This window comes from Lissotriton helveticus, chromosome 6 (assembly GCF_964261635.1).
Source record: "Lissotriton helveticus chromosome 6, aLisHel1.1, whole genome shotgun sequence".
In the NCBI taxonomy this organism is placed as follows: domain Eukaryota; kingdom Metazoa; phylum Chordata; class Amphibia; order Caudata; family Salamandridae; genus Lissotriton; species Lissotriton helveticus.
In genome coordinates, this window is record NC_136067.1 from 1,863,530,692 (window position 1) to 1,863,553,438 (window position 22,747).

The window sequence follows — 22,747 nt, forward strand, 5'->3', positions numbered from 1 at the left end:
TTAGTTAATTGAAGGTCCAAGCCATTTATGTAGATTAAAAATAGAAAAAGGTACCAAGATACATCCCTGACATACCCCGCTGTTGGAAATAATTGGCATGGTACATCCCCCATTCTGGGCATAGCATATTTTAACTGAGTTATCACAATGCAAGCGTCTAAGCATGGTGTCAAGGGTTGCCTCTACGCCCATAGACTCCAACATGCTCCATAATTAGAATAATTTATATTATCAGATGCTCAGGAGGGGTCCATAAACGTGAAATGTAGAGCTCTTCTCTTGGTTTTGACAAATTTTCAGATTATGAGATAAATCAAGGAATTGCTCAACCGTGCCTATCCCGATAAACAAACTGGACTGGACCATGACCTGCCAGATCAACGCTGTGTCCTCCACATGCTTCAACACCCTCTGCATACTCCGCAAGCCCTTCAAATGGACCCTCCCCTGACTTCAGGAAGACCGCCATCCACACACTCATAACCAGCAGACTGGACTACAGAAACGCTCTCTAAGCCGGAATCAACCAAAACGTCCTCCTTAAACTCCAGACCGTCTGGAACGCCACAACCAGACTTATACTCGACATCCCACGACATGACCACATCACACAACACCTCTGCGACCTCCACTGGCTCCCCGTCAAAAAAAGAATAACCTTCAAACTCCTCACACATGCCTTCAAAGCTCTCCATATCACCGGACCCCAATACCTCAAAGAACGAATCTTCTTCCACGCTCCCAAGTGAAACCTCCGACCTAGCCCTAGCCCTAGCCACAGTCCCCCACAACCACAGGGCCAGAGCGAGTGGCAGATCTTCCCCTACATCGTGGCCAAGACCTGGAACAAACTCCCCTCCACATCAGACTAAGCCAGACACTGCACCAATTCAGAGAGGATCTCAAGACCTGGCTCTTCCGATGACCTACGAAGCTGCTCGTACACCCCCACCCCGCCCCGTGCCTTCAGACTGTCACGGGTGAGTAAGGCGCTTCCTGATTGATTGGGGAAAGAATTAAAAAAATTTTGCCAAAGACTCAAGATGACAAATAAGATCCCTTCCCAGAATTTTAGAAGTCAAAACCATTAATAAAATAGGTCTACAACAACTCAATTGGGTTCTCTTCCCTTTCTTATAGACAGAGACAATAACCGCCTCCTTCCAAGGCGGGACACTGGGGCCTTTAAATGATTCCCAAAGAACATTGGTGAATATAGCTGACCACAGGTGTATGTTCCCCTTGAAAAGATCCATCGGTACACCATCTGGGTCTGGAGCTTTGCCCACTGGGCTGTTTTTAATTGCAACAGACACTTCTTTAACCTCTCTTGAAAGACTCAATGATTCAGCTGCTGCCGCAACTGTGGTGACCTGTTGAATCTCCCCTGAGTAAATTTTGGAGACACTAAAGTATTTTTAATTCAGACAGAGAAGTGAGCCACACAGGTGTCAGCTGGATTAAGCATTCTAACGTAGGAGTATTAGAATTAGTTAAAAAAAGGGACAATTCACAACTTCTCAGAACCTAGTCTGGTCATTTAACTTCACAGCAGCTACCAAATAGTCCCAAGCCTCTTTTATAATTTTCTCCTTCCAGACAGTGAGGGCTTCTTTATTGTTCCTTCCAGAGATTTCACAAGGCCTTGTTTTCAGGGCCACTAAGTTCACGATAACCATCAGAACATGCAGTATCAAATCGTCTACATATTAAAACTCTTCTTAGGATTCCTACCGGACATTTGAGATACCTTATAAGAAAGGGAGGCTTGTCTATCAATAATCGATAATGAAAACAGCTTCAGAGAATAAACAAAGCTGGGAGGCAGCCTCTTCTGTCTGAATTAGTTCTGGAGTTAAGTGTTCTGGATAAATTTTGCTCCAATTTAGACTCAGCCCTTTATTGGCTGAGTACTTTAAATTCCCAAGTTCATTTAATTTATTGTTTTTTCTCAATTTTAAATTAAGTATCAAGGAAAGTGAGTTGCAGTCACTCACATAGTCAGGATTAATTGAGAAATTAAGAATAAAAACAGAGAGATCCTCCAAAAGTAGAACTAAATCAATGGTGCTGCCTTTCCCACTTCCATGATGAGTTGGGAAAAGTGATCTGGACTTATTTTTTAAAGAGGATCCTATTTAGAGCTTTTAATGATTGGAATGGGTAATGTGTTTTTCTTGCATGTCTGTTAGGCCACAAACTGACTGGCAACTGAATTTATAAATAATATTAAAATCTCCTACCCACTTAATTGAGACCCGATGGCATCTATGAGACAAAAGCTGTATTAAACTAATCTAGGGCGTCAACAACCTTAGTAACTCTATGGTCAAAAATGTAATAATACAAATTAATCAACATTAAATTCTTAAGAGCCAATCAAATTAAAAGTAAAATTCGAAACCAAGTGGAACACTGTATTTCTTTTACCTTCAATGAGGACAAATTTAGCAACACCATTCCCAGCCCCCCTCTTGCACGCCAAGCTGTAGATGGGATTGCAGTAAGTATGAAACCCATTACCTCGAAAGAGGACAATCAACCATGTCTCTTTAAAAAACATATTACATCATAATTATTCACAGATTTTAATAAATCTGGATTATTAAACTTATTACACAAGCATGCTATGTTCCAACGTGGAAAGACACCGCCTCCCATGGCGACCCTCCGAGGGACTAGTGTTGGTAAACACATCATCTGGGTAAAAGGACCTAGCAAAGCCACATTTCACATTTGACATAGCTGGAACACTGGTCATCCCAGTATCCTGAGTACGAAGGGGCAGTACTTCCTGGGGCTTGAAGTACTGCCCCTGTCAGCAACTGCCTGCGCATCCCGCGTTGCAGTCAAGGAATGGTGAATTATGCCCCTGAATGGCACTTATGGATCCACCTCCAGATCAGAGTGAATTATGGGTCTTAAAGTCCTGCCCCTGTCAACACTTCCCCTATTTTATGCACATATATTTATATATAAGATATTAGTTGTTACAGTGCATAATGTGCTGCAAAATAGCAAGTTATAAAACAATGCGTTGTAAACAAAATGCATTGTAAAAATCTGTGGTAAGTGCATGCGTCGTAAATTTCATTTGTTGCAACAAAATATATTCCTCCCTGTCAATATCTATCCTAGAAACTGATTCCTGTGGTCAGATAAGATAACCATATCTTCCATTAAACCTCCTGGTGGACCTACTGCCTCATTATGATGATAACATATATTTCACCACGTGAACCAGCAATTCCCTGATGTAGCCATTATGCAGGAAATCGTGCTGTTTGTATAGTTGCTTTGGAAATAGAGGGGCATAGTTATCTTTTGATCGACAGGTTTATTATCGACATTTCTATAGTGTCCACTATCCCAGGGAACCGTGTGAAACTGGTCATATCCACCATATTACCTAACAACCAAGTTTTGAGTTTCCTTCTGAAATCCTTCAGTGAGGAAGATCATTTTAGGTAGGGAGGTAATGTATTCAACAGACTGCACTACTACACACAGAAAGATCAACCACCTCAAGATACAAGATTAAACCTAGAAATTGTCACTAGATGTTGGATTCTGTGGTTTAATTCCAGAGTAGAAACATGGTGTTCATTTAATATAAAATGATGTTAGCTAATGTTGCCTACAAATCACCTAATCTCATTATGCAATGCTAACTATAAAGCAAATTAAATGCAGAGAGAACGTGCTACTACTTCTAGTCAGAACACCTACATAGCAATAGCATGAAACCTTCCAACACAGACGGGAATTAAAAAAAATATATATATATAACAACCTGTCACTCATGTTCTCATCCGAACCCTTTTGCTCCTCATACTCCATTTTGTTTTTCATTATCTGGGTGAAATCTTCACCTTCCACCATAACTCCCTCGCTCGGATGCCTGGTTGCAGTAGTTCCTTTTTTCTTTATTTTGCTTTTGGTGGTCTCTATCCGTTGTGAATGTCTGCTGTCACAGTCCATCGCCTGATCACTGCAATAACTCTGCTCTTGAGCCAGTGTTACTGCACTGATTACTTCTGGTGGGGGATCGACTGCCATTCTTTTTGCCTTTTTTTTCCTGCGCAAAGTCCTGCTGACCAGGGTATCAACAGCCATATCAGGGTCCTGCCACAAAGGCCTTTTGCATCGTGTGTTCGTATGTGAGGATGATTTGCGTTTTGCAAGTAATGACTGCTCATCAGAGTCACTGTGGTCTTTCTTAGGATTACAGTTACTCTCCCGGTAGTCTTTGCTAGGTTCCTCTAAACTGGAGTCAGAACCATCACTCAAGCAGTGACCAACCTCTGAAGGATGATTGGTGTTATCTGATCTCCGTTTCTTTCCTCGTCGTTTTCTTGCCTGGTGCTTCAGGAGGTAGGAGATGCTGCGAGGATGATCTGACTTGTCAGCAAAACATCCTTTGGCTTGTTCAGAGCTTTCTTCCAGGGCAGAGACGAGATCATGAACAAGCTCCTCCATGGTCTTCCTGAGATGCCTGCAAAAAGAAATTATATAAAAATTAAAAATCAGTAAAATCAAGCTTGGAGACACACCCTTACAGGAGTGCCGTTCTGAAATTGTATTCATATGCTACAATAAGACTTTTCTTTCTGTAAGAGAGGGAATGAAATCAATCTGTTCCACACTGTAAAAGTGGATATGAAGTCACAAGATAAAACAACTACAAAAGAAAAGGACAATGGGTTATCCAAATTAATTCTATAATGTCGGGTGTTGCAGAAAGAGTACTTCCAGTTTAATCGTTTAGAATGTGAGTAAACGTAATGATTTAATTTGCATGTACCATTGTGCAGTTGGAAGACTGGTGCACCACGTTCAGTGTGTGAAATGACATTGTCAAAAAATGTAAACAGTGTTCTAAAAGAGTAAAACAAAAACACTTCCTGTTGTCTGGGAACTGAAACCTAGAATAAAAAACTTGAAACAAAGTATAAAAAAAAATATTTGTAACTTGAAAAAAGTGGTGCCTGGTTGAAGACCACTTTGCAAAACTATAGTGTAATTCATAAAAACAGCTTTAAATACAATTTCTCTAAAGCATTAAATGAAACGTGTTTAAAGGAGAATCAATTTAAAATTAGCTGGATTCTTACAGAAGCTACAATATTGCACTCTTTATTTATCTTCTTTGAGAACAGCAACAAGCAGCCAAGGCGTTCCGCTCTCAAACACTGAGAGCTTCATTAAGACTCCAAATTACAATTGAAAGAATTGGTTCTAGTTCGAGGTCCCTCGTCCATCCTGTATATTGGTTCGTATTGTATTATTGGTGCGTCATGGTAGATAGACATCAGCTGTGGCATTCCCTTTTCACATCTCTAGTATCTTTTGGCCCTTTCAATACTCGAGATCTGAAAAGAGAACGTCCCACAAATACTGCAGCCAGAGTCTGCTTTAAACTTTCTTGTCTCATGTCATATGTGAGGCTATGAGGAGTGCATACCCATATATTTCTTTAAATTAAGTCTTTTCCGTTCATTTTTCAGTTTTTATCACCTTGAGAACTGAACTAATCTTAGTATCCAGCCATAATGTTCCTTAGTGCATGTTTTTAGGTACATTATTTCGATTTTCTACTGATGTATTTTATAAAGTTCTGACTTCCCGACCCAAGTTCAACCTGCATGCTGCATTGTCCACAGGGTACTATGCCCAAGCTTGGCCATTCCCAAAAACCCACACGAATACATTTTAGACTCCAGGCACTCACTGTGGAAAGTGCCACTGACAAAAGGATGTGGACTTTCATCACATTCTGTATGCACTCTTCCCTCCCCCTCCACCCACCGGTCATGGAATCCTGCTAAGCCCAGCAGATACTGAGCACAGTTTGTAACTTAAAGCCATGCATGCATATTAGATCCCGCCCCAAATAATCACTAGACACTACTTTTGCTTTACGATGTGGCTACTGAACACAGGGTGTGGAATATTGCTTTGCTCTAAGGACAGTCATCACAGTCTCTTTGTGGGATGGTGAAGGCCTTCAGACATGGACAGCCAGCACTATCCAGATGCCACGCCCTCATCTCCATTACTGACTTGGCATCAACCTCAAGCAAGAGTTTTTGCAATCAATTAGAAAGAATTTCCCATGGGAATTTCTTTGAAAAGTGCAACTATTCCTGCAAATTCCTACCACTAATAAGTATGCAAGTTTCAAAGTAAGGGGACAGGTTTTGTGTAAGAACCTTTCTTGCAGATTTGCCATACAGATGCAAAGTTTTAAGCAATAACAAATACAATTAAACATAGCAACAGGTGCCATCTTGCAATGGTATTGTAAATGACATTTCGTTAGTTTGAATTCCCAAGGCCACCATGGTTAGAACCAATGTGTTGACCATATGGGAATGGTAAAACAGAAAAACTATGGACATTCCCGCTCCATGATGGTATCCTTGCAGAATGTTGCACACTGCAAATAAAATGAATGGCATTAGTACTGTCTGGGGAGCTGTAGAATGCTGTAAAAATAATGAAAATAAAAAGAGGAGAAGAAATGAAAGGAAAAAATAGAAAACTGAAGGGCTAGCCCAACTGTCCTTGAACTGTAGTGAACTTACTTTCAGGTGGATGTGCACATGATCAGAAAAAGGCTGTCACTCAAAGGGCAAAAGAGCCAATGTCTAAACTGGCTGAACCATTGCCAGTACTGAATATTCTCATGGTTGAAAGTGGAGTTTTCAGTCATTGGCTCTATTGTATCAGGTCTATTGCCCGGTGAGTGACGGAATTTTTCTTATCTGATTTGTTTCCTTTTCTTTTTTCCTTTTTTATTTATAATTGTATGACATGTACATATAATGTTTTTATAATTATTTTATTACAGGATCATTTGCTTGTCATTACAACCAAATACAACACACTGAACTGAGAATATGTTTTCCCACAAGGCAACCATTGGGTACACAGTAATAATAATACAAAGATGTACAAAATTACAATTGTCAGGCTTGTACCCTTTATCATCGGCTTGGCACCATAACCAACTCAGGCCAACTGTATTGAGCTTAAACTTTCCAAAGAAAGGCAAACAACAGGCATACACACACAGGCATAATTAGCTTGTCAAATGTGCTTTTTTAGAAAAGAACATTTCTGAATAGTATACCAAGAGTAATTAAGACTCTTTCATAAAATGAGTTGTTTTGGAGTCGTGCGTGTGCGCAAAATAGGATGGCCGCCTCCCGCTAATCCTCTGTAACGCCTGCATTATCAACAGACTATATTAACGGCTTGTTTTACCTCCTGTTTTTACTTGTGGCAGCTCTATATAACCAGCGCTTCACGGAGACACTGTTGCTGAGGCTTATTTCACAGTTCTAACAGAGTTTCTTCCCTTGAGTGTGCCACTGGTCTCTTCCAACAAGTTACTGGTGAATTTCCTGTTGGGGGGGGGGGCGGATTACTCTAAGAAAAGAGCACGGTGAGGCCTAAACCATTCCCACAGCTGATTTTAGCTGCTGCACAGTCTACGTTTGTGGTAACTTTCAATTTTTTTAGCCTATATTTTTAATTTTCATTGCACTTGTCTTTATGACAGTTTATTTATTAATATTGAAGGGAGAAATATTCATATCATAAATAAAAAAAGTCAACAAGCAACTTCTCATCCACCAGTCAAGTCAAAAATTGTGGACACTAGTGAGCCCTTATAATCAACTTTACTGAAAGAGTTACAAGCAGTTTGTTCTAATGCAGACAATATTGCGTAAAAAATTAAAAATATAATCAAAGACATGGCTAGTCTCTTTATGAAAGTATCTGACAATGCAATAAAAATTCAGGAAAACAAATCAAAAATTGACAGTCCGATGCCTAACAAAGCAAAAACGTTGTTAATGTGTAAATTGTTACTTGATTTCACAACCTGCTGAACTTTTTTTTATTTTTTTAAAACCTTTATTGAACAATGAAAGCTCACAAATACTGGCCTACAACCCACGGGCTGGCCAGAACAGAATGGTCAAATAATCAGCATACAAGAAGAAGATCTGCACAGGATATAACAACAGGAGCACTGGTGAAGCAATAAAAACCATCGAGCGTTCAGCAAGAGCAGGATGATAAAGGTTAATTTTCTAGCACGGGGAGGGGACCAAAGGAATAACGGGCCATATATGAGAGTACAAGGGAGGGACCGCGGCAAGCCGCCATTTTATAAACACAACGTAAGAAAATGAAGCCATATAATCAAATCTAGCAAAGGACAGAAACAGAATCAGACCATCAAATAGCGACAATGGCAACAGTCAATCGTGCTCACTCACCTCCGCCCCTACCCGAACAAAGAAGACGTGGTCAAAAAGCCCCATCACAAAGACTATGCAATACGCACCCCAACGGAAAAAGGGGACCTCCATAAAGGAGGAAGGGAAAGAGGGAGAAAAAGACAACAAAAGGAACACCCGCCAGACCATGCACCCCCAGGGGGAAAAACAGGACAATAAAACCGGCATGCGATGTAACAGAAACACGATACCAGAATAGGCAGCGAACCACAATCAGCCACACACCGGAAGAAGGACAGAAAACCCCCGGGGGAGATACGAGGTGACAGAGTCCCGAAAAAGTGAATACACAAGAGCCATAGAACAAAAAAGGGGAAAATAAGGGGGGAAAAAGACCCCCCGACACAAACAGACCCCCCCCACCCACCCCTAAGCCCACCCTGCACCCCTGCAGAAGGCTACGGCCTACCCCCCCCGCAGCGTGCCTGTCGCCCTAAGTAGAACCCGAAATTTAGTGGAGCAAGAAAAGTTGGAATTAAAAGACAAAAAAAGGGGGGGGGGAAGGAAGGGAAGGAAAGGAAGGGAGTAAAGACATACAAACATACACACGGGGGAGGGCCAAAGACAGGAGTAAACGCACCCATCCACCCGCCCGGGTTAAAGGTCCAAGTCCTCGGGAAGCCAAAGAGTATCAGTCCAAAGTCCAGGAGCACTAACCAGTTACACAGAACCATATCAGGACACAGAGATCATCCAAACCGTTCATGAGCTACCGCATATAAGAGACAGTTTTCATCAGCCCTGACCCTTTTTATCCAAAGCAGTAAGGGTCCGATCCAACGAGGACCCTGCCAGAAAGAACAGAAGGCAGGCAGCAGGAGAGTCCAACGGCAGTCCAAAAAAGTCACAGGAAGAAAAGTACGGAAGATCCAGGAAAATCACAGAATGTAGCAAACGATGCAGGCACAGCTCCAAGGATATAGCCATAAAAACCGACCCATCCGGGCCGGCACAGGAGACGTCATCGGGCAGTGGTGATTGAGAGGGACCAGGAGAATCATGAAAGTCCGGCAAAACAAAATCCAGCTCCCGGGCCAAGGGCAGAGGAGGCAGCACAGGAGGAGAAGGCGCCATCAGGTTGCGCACCTCCGGGGCGGCAGCCGGGGCCGAGTCCGCCAGGAGAGTACCAGCCACACCCCGCGATATCAATGCCTCATCCGGTCGTGGGGGCCCGGGAGGCCCGCAGTGAGGAACCGTCTCCAGAGCCAGGAGTGGCGCGGCCACTGAGAGCCGCCAGGATAGCAGGATGTTCAAGATCCCCTTAAGTGCAGGAAAACCTTCACAGTATCCGACACCCGGGCCTTGCGGCGGGCCCCCAGTGCTCGTCCGGGCCCGGCCCAAACAAACGGGGCCGGTCGCCATCTTGAGAGCCCGAACAGGCCGCGCGGCCAACAACCTCCGCCGGGGCGGCAGTCAAGCAGATGAAGTCCCGCCGACAGGCAGAAGAACACCCCGGACAGGAAGGGGGGCCACCAGAAGAAGGGGATTCGCCGGCCCCCCAATGTCGCCAGTCCCGTTCACCGAGTCCGGGCGGCAAAGAACAAAATGGCCGGACCGGAGAACAAAGGGGGAGGAAGCTGAACACACGAGGAACCCCAATAATGAAGGGCAGCGTCACCATCCAAGGCTGCCGCCACACAGGAGTCTCTCAGCCAGGAACCTCCGGCTCACACGAACAGTGGCCCTCCAATCACCTCCAGCGCGCCCCGAAGGGCAAGCCCGCAGGCTGCATCCGGCCCAGGAGCCGGGACGAAGAACCAGGCCAGTCCGCCCCCGAGTCCCGGGAATGGTCGGGGGCACTGCACCGGACCCACAGCAGCCAGGACCACCGGAACAAGTGGTAAGTGCCTGCAGTGCGTCGTAGCAGTACCACACAGCAAGGAGGGCTTCCCGGGGCAGGATAAATGCAGGATAAATGTGAAAAACACAGGCGGGCGAACGGAGCCGAGCTAAAGCGCGGCCATCTCGGTCGCGAGCTAGGCTCCTCCCCTGCGGAACTTTAATATACCAGAAGATGTAGAACGCAGTGACTGTAGGCAATATTTGAAAAATGTTTACCTGGTCTTTTACATTTAAAATTCCCAGAAAATTTTAAATTGTCAAGATTCACATAATTCCTTCACACCGTAATCCAAGTCATAACAAACTTCATCATCAGCCAGATGTACAAACAGTAGGAATGATTTCCTAATTGCAATGCTCTCTGAATCACAATTAGGAAATCGGCATTCCTAATGTATGAATCTAATTGAGTTGTTTGGGGACCCCTTCCCCTTTGCGAATGGGTTGCCACCAGTTTTAAACTGGTGGTAAAGTATTACTGTTTTGCAACCAGAATTTGGTCGCAAACAGGAATACATATCGTACCAATTCGGTATTTAGAAGGGACGAGCTAAACACACCCCTTCCAAACGTTGAATCGCAACTGCAAAATGTGATTCGGAAAACAGGATACCGAACCGCATTTTGTACATTTGAAAAATACTAATTTTTATGGTCGCAACAGGCCCGATTCTGCTAATTGAGCCGTTTGCGACTGAAAAAATGCCTTGTACATCTGGCCCTTAGTGACGATCGGGAAAATGGCAAGAGAGATGCCATCTTTAATGGTCAATTGTCATAATATTTTCATCCATCATGTCAAGGAAATTTGCAAAGATTTCATTGATTTTAGGCAACGACTAGAAGCTATGGATTTAAATATGGTGTTTTTTTAGCTGCCTACTATGAGGATTTAGAAAGATGGCTTCTCCAAATCCTTTCAGCATCCTGATGATTAACGTGTCTTCTTAGATCAACATTCTCCGCTATACATGTAAATTAATGAGACTGATACTTGATTCCTTTGCTACAATTTTCTTTTTAACTAGCCTACTTAGCCAAGTTTCTTTATGAGGGCATTGTCAGGTCATTCTTGTACATGCGTGTGTGAGATCCTGAAGTATTATTTGTGTTTCTGTATTCTCTTTTTGAGGTTTGCCTGTGTCTTTCCCTTTCCTCCTTTCATATAGTTTTCAAGCTACTCTTTATTCTTCTAAGACTATCTTTTTCTTCTTGTTTACTGTCTTCTCTCTTTTATTAAAATGGATAACATTAATGGTATTAACATTGTTTCTTTTAATGCTAAAGGTTTACGACATCCTGTTAAACATGATAAAGTGTTAAATTACTTAGCAAGATGTAAAGCTACTATATGTTACTCCAGGAGACACATATAGAAGATACAGTTTTACCCAACATGAACAAAAAATGGGTTGGTAATGTTATTTCTTCTCCTACGGTTAACAAAAAGAATGAAGTTGCTATTCTCTTTGCAAAAAAACTCCAAATACTAAATAAATGTTCTGCTTCAGACAGGGTTGTTACCTTTTAGTTAACATTAAAATTGATAATACCATTTTACATCTGATTAACATGTACAGTCCCACAAATTATGACACTCACTTTTGGTCTCTTTTCACCTCTGAAGTGCTCAAATTAGGTAATGTTCCGCTTCTTATTCGCAGTAACTTTAACCTAATATGTGACCCCTTATTGGATAGAACATCTCATACCAAGTAACGTCCTTCCTAGGCTTTGTTCACCCAAATCTTTTTTTAGATCTACCAAATTGGTAGATATTTGGCACTTACACCACCCAACAGAGAAACAATTTCTTTTTTCTCTAATCCTTATAATTCCTACTCTCTAAGAAATCATTTATTAATATGCCATTAAACCATTCAACTTCTGAACCTACTATCCATAATATCGATATTTTCAATCATCTGCTCATTTCATGTGTTTAACAACTTAACCCCACTCAACAATCTCAATGTCTATGGTACATGAATACAAATATTGTCCTTAATGAAAAAAGTAAACCAAAACTTGTCTCAGTATTACATGATTATTATTATTTTAATCCAGAAGGTTCTACTTCAATTGTAAATCGATGGAATGCATTTAAGGTATTTATCAAAGGGGTAACAATCTCTATTATGGCACATAAAATATCATTTATCTCTAGAATTAAAGATATGGATAAGCAAATAGCAAAGCATGAACGCCTCTTTATCACATCTAATGATATCAAATATAAAATGCAATTACAAAAAGATTGCTATGAATTAAACTCCATATTAAGCAAAAGGGCCGGCATACACATTTCTAATAATAAAGCAAAATTTTGTTTCAGTGCTAACCGTTCTGGAAGACTGTAGACAAATTACCTTCGTATTAAAAAAGATAAAAATCTAATTAATGCAATTCATGGTTCAACTGTTAAAATTGCTTTATCTCTCAAAGAAATAGTCTATGAATTTTTTAAGTGTTTTTTAACTTTATATAATAATCCTCTGTCTTTACTTTGCAAATAGATAAATTCTTAGACATTTCTGGTTTACCTAAATTTACCCAAATAGTTAGAAATAATTTTGATATACCTGTCACATTAGAAGAAGGTCAATCAGCTACTAAATCCCTAAATTGCGTAAAATCTGCTCGGCCAGATGGTATTCCGCTGAAATATATAAATACATTTCTCCTCAATTTCTACCTCATTTAGTTAAACTATTCACTATCTTTAGTATTTCAGGATCAACCGCTGGGTCCTTCACTGAAGCTTTGATTATAGTTCTCCTAAAACCTAACAAAGATCTCACTATTGTTTCAGATTATCGCACTATAACTTTAATTAATTAAGACTGTAAACTTTATGCAAAAATTATTGCAAATAGATTTGACTTTGTGCTTGATACTCCAATTCTTATTGATCAATCTGGTTTAATTAAGCAGAGACATTCTGTAAACAACAGCAGATTATTATTTCATGCAATTGAAGCTGGGTCATCCATGCCTCTTCCATCTGGAGTCCTGGCATTAGATGCTGACTAAGCTTTTGACAAAGTCCATTGTCAGTATCTTTTCCGTACCTTAGCTGCATTTAAGTTTGGCAGTCTAAACAAGGTTGTCCCATATCACCGCTACTTTTTCTCCTTGCTATTGAACCTTTACTTATTGTCATCAGAACTTGTATGGAAATAGAAGGCCTTATTGCAAATAATTTTGTTATAAACAATTCAGCCTATGCTGACATAGTACTGTTTTAGTAATCCTGAATCTCCTCTATTAAATCTAATTCAAACATACTCTCAGATTTCAGGTTATACTTTAAACACAAATTAAACTGATAGCTTTCCTGTGAATGTTCATTGTACATCTAATATTCTCCCCAACAACAAAATTATATGGCAAAATGAAAAACTTAAATATTTTGGTGTCTTATTTTTTTACACCATTAAATAATCAATTACAGTGAATTGTGATTGCATTCTTAATCATATCAAAGACAATTTCATAATTGGTTCGCCTTACATCTATCTTGGTGGGGAAAAGGTAATTCTATAAATATGGTTATTTGTCAAAAACGTTTTACCTCCTTTCTATGGTACTCAACTTCCTCTTAAGTGTTATAAAAATGTAGATAAACTTTTATCTGAATTTATTTGGAATAACAAAACTCCGTGTATAAGTTATAAAAAATTTAAAATTGCAATGGTGGTTTTGGTTCACCATATTTTCTTAGTAACCATAAAGCGTTTATTTTAAAACAAAGTTTCTTTTGGTTCAATCATACAGAGCTTAATAATTCACCTTCAGGGCTTCTTTTAGAACAAAGTTGGATATCATAATTTCCCATACCTGCATTACTGTGTCTAATTCTATCACTTTACTAAAAAGGTCTATCATACTGAAGTCTACAAAATTTATATTACAAGATTTAGACCCTATTTTTTCAATCTCCCTTTTCACATACCTCAAATATGTCATTAGGGTATAATCCAGTGTTAGAACTTGCTCAACATATACAACATTTTGCAATTTTGGATTAAAGATTCTATTTTTTATTTAAAATATGTTTATCATAACAACACTTTTTTAACTTTTGATGAATTGCAGCAAAAATGTATTTATGTAATTTCATCCTTGAATCATTTCCCAACAATTTTCCTCTAAATGTCATTCCAGATTTAGAAATTTACATTCAAACAATAGCTACTTCAACGCATTCTGTATCGATGTTTTAGAAAAAGAATTAAACAATTTTGAAGGGGACAATACCAACTTTCTCTCTTCTTTTTGGAATGAAGAACTAGATATATATTGGTTTCTCCAGACATATGGAAAAAAATATGGTTGAATTATATCTCTGGCTGGCTGCCTGTATCTTTATACCAAACCAATTCCTTTAACTGTAAAGTTATTTAATGGAAAACTGTTAAATTCTCCTAATTGTTTTAATAGTAGTCAGAACAAAGACTCGCTAAGACATATGATGTATGAATGTAATATCATTTCTGTGTTTGGAAGGAGGTTTGGGATGCCATTACAATATTAAATTTATCAGATATTGTTTTGTACAATATATTGATTTTATAATCTATTTTACTTTCTACTAAAATGTCTGATTTACATAGAAAACTTCTAGATTTTCCAATCTCTTCTGCTTTAAAATCAATTACTACTAATTAGAAAAATGATTCATTGTTATCAATGCATGCATGGTGGTCCTGGATAATTGCAACTACAAGAGAAGCAAATCTGACTGTATCGGGTGTAGTCCACAATACACCTACTTTTCACTTATTATGATTGATAATTATATAAAATTACAGTTATAAATAAGTATTAATAATATGTTATATATCTATTTAATATGCAAAGACATTATGGTTAAAATAAGTAGCTCTATTAAGATATATTTGTAGAAATTATTTTATTTATTCCTTTTTTATTTTTACTTTTAATATCATATTACAATCGTAATTGTATAAGTATATATTACAATTGCCATTGTATAGGTACAGTTATTATATTGATATAATCTTGTACGTACTTCTTTCAGTGCTCTTTTTTGTATGGTTTCCTGTCTTACTTTAAAATGTAATCAAATTTGAAGAGGATAAACAGAGTTGTTTTAACAATTGTTAATACGTTTCGCAGAAAATCTTTTTTTATTGAAAATGATTGATTATGTGCATGACCAGGAACTACAGTTCATAGGATGTGAAAGCAAAAATTCATGCAGCAACTAGCACATGATCACAAAATGCCACCAATCACAAAGATATACAAGTAGGCTACACACAGTGTAAAACAGATCAGGAGAGTGTGAGATCATCTATCCCAAGAAAGTATTCACAGAAAATCCCCCTTATATGACCAAAGCTATAGATTTGGGTCATCAGGCTCCTCTTAACCTGCCACACCAACCTGAATGACAGTGTCACAGGTGATAATAGTCAGATGGCGAGAGGAGCAGCAGAGACATACACAGTGATGCTGATCCTACAGGGGGAACTGTAGAAACTGCTTTTGTTCTCAGACGTTAGTAGAATCAATTTCAACAACAGTCAAGACACGTATGGGTAAAAGAATGCCTTCAATGATCAGGTACCCACTGAATGTGTGTTGTAAAAAACAAGACTTTGAGTTGTGGTGGGTGATACAGATTACATTTTTACATTTGTTAAAGTGGATTATATATGTCTCTTCGGAATATCTTGAGGTGAAAGCACCAACAAGTAAAAATGTTTGCCATGGCCAAATGAGTTTCTTTTCCCAATTGTTTGCGATTTGAAGGTACAAATAGCCTCAAAGATCTATTTGATAAATACAGGTTTCTCCTGGTCTCCTACTTTTTACAGTCTTCACTAGGAATGCTGGCGGAGTCATGTGCAGAACTGTCACTACTTAACTGCCAGTTTGGGTATGAATGTGTGTGCTCTGAGCAGGAAGAGAGGAAGACTAAATGGATAAAAGAGGTGATTAAGGTATGTACAAAGTGAGTAAATTGTATTATTGGTAATATGAATGTGTTTTTGAGCGCAATTCTTTATTACAGGAGCAAAACAGTGTTAATCACAATAATGTTAAAAGCAATCGGCAAAACAACACAGTTATAAATCCTTGTTCCAAATATCAAAAGGGCTGCATAGATGCACTGCACTACCATATGATGTGTTAACGAAGATTTATAAAGCTCAGCATTACCCAAATCAGCTCTGGACAAACCAAAATTTTGGACAACTGTTCCAAAGTCTTTCTCTGAATGAATTCCTTGATGCAATGCAGCATATAATGTTGGTTATCAGTGAACTTCAGTCGTATTTATATAAATGACCAGCCTCATGTCCACCAACAGAAAAGAAGCAAACAAATGTGTTTACTCAAACAGAAGGTTACAATACCATCAATGTTTAATTCTTATGCAAACTGAATGTGAATCTGTAACGCATACACATGTATATAGTGGTTACCCCTTAAGCCACATGCCCAATGACTGTCTGAAAGGTATTGATGAAGGCAGGTAAGTACTGCTAAAAGCAGCATGATGTTCCTTGCCCAGGGCAACAAAGCAACTAGCTATGACCATAGCTCTCTTAAGCAAAGCCACCAGAGGGGCAGTGAAGGAGCGGACGAGGAGGCATGATGTGGGAGAGACAAGGCAGATCCATCTGCAAAACTACCTTGCAGGTTTCCAGCTATTCATAAAATGTTAGTGGGTAGTTACCTGCTCTGAAAATAGGTAACAATGTACTCCTGAGCAGATCTAAATCAATTTTCACTGTGGAAATGTATAAGAAACACGCTAAAATGTGGAGAGGGTTTGGCACAAGAGTTTATTTTTCCATGTAGACCAATATATATGAAATGTATGCATGAGGAACTCTTTGTGTACATTTATGTGTTTATAAATGGCTATGCGTTTGAGTATTCCACAAAATCTGAGAGAGTTGAAGCTTCCCACAAGTACTTTAAGTGCACCAAAAGGATGGCAGCCTGCACCAATGATCTCTTGCTAGCCAATCAGCCCTCCTTTCTGCATAAATCAACAGACTTCATGGACCTATCCCACTGCACCCAAGTACAACAGTGCTCCAGAAGGCAGCACATCCTCGATCCATGACCTTCGGTTCCCAAAAGGCAATCAGAGACCGACCCTCGTTCCTATTTCAACCAGCAGCCCAAAAGACCACTTCCAGTGACCCAGAGGAGTAGAGGGTACCAGAAGGGTGCACACCCTGCTCCCCAAGAGTGACCACTCCATCCAACTAATTGGTGACTTGCCCTTCTTTCTATATAACCCACAGTCTAAAAGAAACAATTCCAGACCATTCACGTAACAGAGAGTCCAGAACCTAGCACTGATGCCACTTCCAAATTTCCCCAACCCCCTAGACACCCCACTATCTGGGAAATGTAGACAAGTGCAGATGTAGACGATTTTCATATAAATGAGTTCTAGACGTAGATAAGGGTGAATGTAGACAAAGGGTGACAGACAAGGGTATCATCTTTTGGGCATGTTTTGTCCAGTAAAACCTGTTGGCCAGAAGTGTGCATCAATCAATATTATGCATGTAACACAGATCACAGCCCGCCATATTCCCACTCAACGCAAACACAAACATCCTTCCCACACATCTAACGCCAACAATATCATCCATGTAACAGTCAGTAGCATGCACACACACCACCAACAGCACAAACCCTATAACTCTTGCTTAACAACACACATTCTGTAGTCATAAAAGTCATAGCTGACATCATCACACAACACAAGCAAGATGCATACCCTTAACGTCCACATCACTGCAGTCTATAGCATCCAACACATAGACTGCATGAAGTAAGCAGGAGAAGGACTCACAGCCATGCACAATTTTTCTGGCTGTTTACCTTTAACCACCCAACAACACTTAAGTCATCTGAGATCTGACCCTACCACTTATCTTTATCACCTTCTTAGGCAGCTTTATTGCATGAGATATGCAAATACCCCAAACGCAAGAAGAACTATCACATCTCATCACCTCAGTCTCTATTCAGTTGCCGCCCTAAATTCTTTGGAGACTTCAACCTAAACCAACTACGCTAGTACTAAGACAATGATTAACTCCCTCTACACACCTTTCAGCACTCTGAACATCAAGTAGCAGACCACCAAACCAACCCACTCCAAAGTAAAATGCACGACTCCCTCATGTCAGCTTCACGTGCAATTCAATGCTGGGCTTCAATGCCACCGGACTGGATGTACCACTTAGTGAGACCTTTCTCCATCCTTCATACCACACCTTTGCATCAAAGTCAATCAAAAAGAGAAACATTATCGTTCCTTTCCTTCTAAGATATGCCCAAGAAGACCACCTCAACCTACCTATCTCCAGTCAGTCCACAACACAACTCAATTCCCCACTAAAAACACACTCTTGCGAACTAGCCCTAAACAATATGGTGCACCAAAAAAACTCTACTGAAGGAACTGTATCCACTCCCCCTACAAGTCCAATCATGTGCAAGACCAGATGCATCACCTACAAAGCAGCCAGAAGCAATACCAAACAAACCTGGCCAAGTAACTAGTCACCTCAGGAAGACAGTGCCATCCCCTTTAGCAAAGATATCACCGTTCTAGAGATGAAGAGGTGTGAGAAGTTAAACCAGAGGAGATGTGCCGTGTGCCCCTATGCACATAGGGTCTGGAATAACATCCCAATCAACAGTAACGGCTCCGACCCAACTACATTATAGAAGAAAGCGGAAGACATCCCCTTCAAAGAGCAATAACACAGTAGGCCTTACCAGTTACCTGCCTCATTGTGTAAACAATATAAATCATGATCTAAGGGCACCACACTTGTTTCGCACTCCATTGCTTCCTATCTAGGGTTCCACTATACAAATGAAACACAAGGAGATGATGGACGGAGCGCTGAAACTTTTCAGACACTCACCCTCAGTCAAATAAAAATGCCAAAACACACAAACGTAAATTCTGGAATTCCTTGAAAAGTCTCTCAACGTGAACACTTGTCAAAAATGTAGGAGTAAGACCGTGTGAATACATTTTTTACTTCCATTCCCGTAGTGTTGTGAATCCAGCACTGAAGCGTCAGTCTTCCCATCAAAGTGAATGCAAGCAGTACACCCGAGACAGCATTGTTCTGACAAGGTTCCTTATAACTGAGAGCTATGACAGGTGTGTTTAAGGCAGCACTAAGCTGGTGAAAACTACACTTGCTCCTGATCTACAGATCTAAAGCATCATTTTGAAAAAGCCTTCAAGGTACATCTGGGGCCCATTCTGTCACAATTTATTCTATTACGAAAATCGTTGTCTTGAAACAATATGGAAGGAAAAACGTTGTAGTATTATAATGTGATCGCATCACGAGAATAAATGCGGGACAGTGATACCCAAAAAGGATGCACTCGAAGGATATTAACATTGATGATACAAAAATGTACGTTAAACTACCAGCTTATAAGTGGCGTTGGACTCAAACGTTAACGAATTAGGTCTTCATAAAAACCACATATATAAGAAAACTGGTTTCACTTTAAAGTAGTTATGAAAAAGGATGTAAGATGCAAACCCGTCATGGTACCTTATTTGCTTTATATTTGAACATACACCCACCCTTCTTCGTGAACCTTTCCTTGTTAATCTTATTCCAAAAGTTCATAGCTACCAGAAAAATGCACTGAGTTGAAGACTTTTTTAAAGTTTGGATTTAATAAAGTTATCAAAATTAATTTGCATGCTCAATTTATTTTTAGACATTTAAAAAATGAGTCCGTCTGTGATACAGATGTAATTTGTCAGAGTCTAATACATTTTCGATTAGTAACATCTTGCCGAAAGTGTGACACTTTGACAAGGACAAAACAACAACCGAGATCACCCCCACAGAGAGTACGGGATGCAAATAGTACTGACGTGCATTTCAGCTCTAAACGTTGTTTGTTTAGCAGCAAGAGGCCTCTCAGTATCACACAATGGGGCTGTAATGGAAATGAACTGTTCAGCCACACAGGCCACTTAGACCTGTTAATTAGACGCCATATCATTGCCTGCACACCTTCTGTGGACATTTACAGATGTGCTTGCCCTTTGGAGTTCGGAGCTTCATTAAACAGTGTCCTGGAAAGACTGAGCTTCACACACAGATAACACGAACCATCGTAGAAGCCAAAAATGTCCAAAAGGCACATTGTTTATCAATGATCTGTACACAAAAGTACAAATGAGAAATGGCTGCTATTTGTTGCTTAGCTAAGACCAAGCATAAAGAGCCAGGCTGCTTTCCTGACAAACAACAGAGAGCACCCCTGAAAAGGCCATTCTAGCTCCTAAAAGAACATGTAACAATAAACTGGGAACAGGGCTCTGACTATTTCAAACCTCATGACAAGATAAAGAACCATGACAAAGAATTCCCTGGGATCTCTCTGCTTCAAGGCAGCTTTTAGCTCGAAATGCAAAGTATCAGCAAAGCCTGTCCCTGCCATTCTCATCTATACGGTGCTTGAAATCCTACGAAACACCTACTATTCAACCAGAGAACTTGCCTCATTCGATCCTCATTATGTCTAGGTTAAAGAGATACCAAATCACTCTAAATCTGCCTCTTACATCTCTTTATGAGACAATTTCACAACATAAAGAGCAAGAGAGCAAACCTTTTCTGTAATCTGGGAAGTCAGGACCACACCAAGCCTGCAAGAGAAAGTCACTACTAGATGCCATGTGACACTAGATTTACAATTGAATGTCCTTCACATTACACTAAGGCTCCTGTTACACATCTGAGACAGATGGTCAAAACTCAAAGGAGATGGTTCCCCATGAATGGGACAGGATTGTGAGAGCTCACAATTGTGTACATTTTGAGAAGTTGATTCTGAAGTGACCTACTCATAAGAATACTAAAATTAGTAAAAGACAAATAGCAGAATAAACATAGCATTTTCAATTGATTTCTTGGTAAACATATGGCTGTGGTCCAAATATCATATATATATATGATATAAATGCACATAGAAAAAAAGCTCTCTGTACAATTCATCACCTGGCGCATATTTTCAGTGCCCAATCTTTCTTGTGTGCAATCTGCCAAAATCTCATTTTTCCACGATACACTTTTGCTCCACTAAACTATAAAAGTCAAGTAGCTGGATTGAAAGGTTCTCCTAATGGAGATCTCCTGAAAATGCACTGAATAGCTTAAGAGGCCCAGAAATCTGTACATCTTCGTAGTGGTTGCAAATAGATTTGCTTATGGTAACCCGTTTTGCAAAAACTCCCAGTAGAAAGAATTCTGCTTAAAAGCCTGTCTTCACTTCGTTGTGCAATCCACACTGACCCCGAATCTATATGCATTTGTTTATTCTACGATGAAGTACCGGGGCTGCATGAGGAAAATATTGAGTCAATGGCCGTAAGACATAAAAAACACAATACACACAGCAGCGAAGATGGTGCTATTCACTCACAAGCTAAAAAGTGCCCTCAATATTTTTCCCATTCATCCCTTTCTGTAGCTGAACATGATGTGAATAGACTACCAAACCCAACTTACTCAATGAAGCAAACCTCTCACACAAATTAATTAGATGCTTTTTCGCCTTTTGATGGGCTCTACTGCTTGTAATTTAAGTTTCTGTTGCAAGAATAACCACCCAACGTAATATAATTCAGTCCTATTGGGGATGATACAAATTATTGAGGAGTATACAAAGCATGTCAGTGGAAAGACAGAGGTCAGTATGGATCACATGTACTAAGGTCTTTCTGTGGCTTGTGGAGGTGGACAAGCAAATCTATGGACACTGGGCCCTTCTCGCAAAACTCTGGTCACACTATGTGACAAGTAAAGAATTTAACAAACTGAGCTATGACCAAAAAAGGTCAGTCAGCTTAATTCCAATTCCGAGCAGAAAGCAAGCTGACCTATCTCATGGAAATGAATGATGGAGGTTGAAAATTGCAACTCTCTCCGATTGGTGGCCATCGCAAAAATGGTGGTCTTCCAGTGTCAATAGGCCACCATGTCTGTGATCACCATTCAATATAGCAATTTTGTTTTTAGGATTCGCCTAGCGACGCAGCGCATGCGCTGCTCGCCTTGGCAAGATCTATTGTCATGTCTTTTTCGGCAGAAGGGGGACAGGACATGTGCACGCGTACGGCGTTAGCACAAGAGGCAGCAGATGTGCGCGTACCGAGGACAGGAGATGTGCGCATACGGAGGACAGGAGATGTGCACACGCACGGCTCATGGCGTTAGCACAACTCTTGCTCGCTCGCTCGCTCCCTCCCTCTCTCACATCCCTGTCTGCGTGTACGTGCCTTCATTTTGGCAGTGGCGCTTCGACTGTGTTCCCTAGCTGGGCCGGCGACGGACCGCGGGAGCCTCAGGCCGGCTGCATTAGGCTCTGTCAGGGCGAGTGCTGTAATTATACACTTGAACGTGTGATGAGAACACGGGTACTGGTGCAGAGACATGCCCGAGCGACCGAACTAAACGTTGCAGCGCCAGAGAGATGGCATCCAGGCGCTGAGGTCCACACGTGTCACAAGAGCCTTTCTTTAGTGTTATTTA

At 40.4% G+C, this 22,747-nt stretch overlaps 1 protein-coding gene across 2 annotated transcripts in view; it reads right to left on the minus strand.

Moving 5' to 3' along the window:
• GPATCH2 (G-patch domain containing 2) overlaps positions 1–22,747 on the minus strand; it is a 657,478-nt gene that overhangs the window by 580,238 nt on the left and 54,493 nt on the right. For both annotated transcript variants that reach the window (XM_078649787.1, XM_078649788.1), the window contains exon 2: positions 3,794–4,495. In XM_078649787.1, the coding sequence (XP_078505913.1) occupies positions 3,794–4,495 (702 nt within the window). The remainder of the gene's footprint in view (positions 1–3,793; positions 4,496–22,747) is intronic.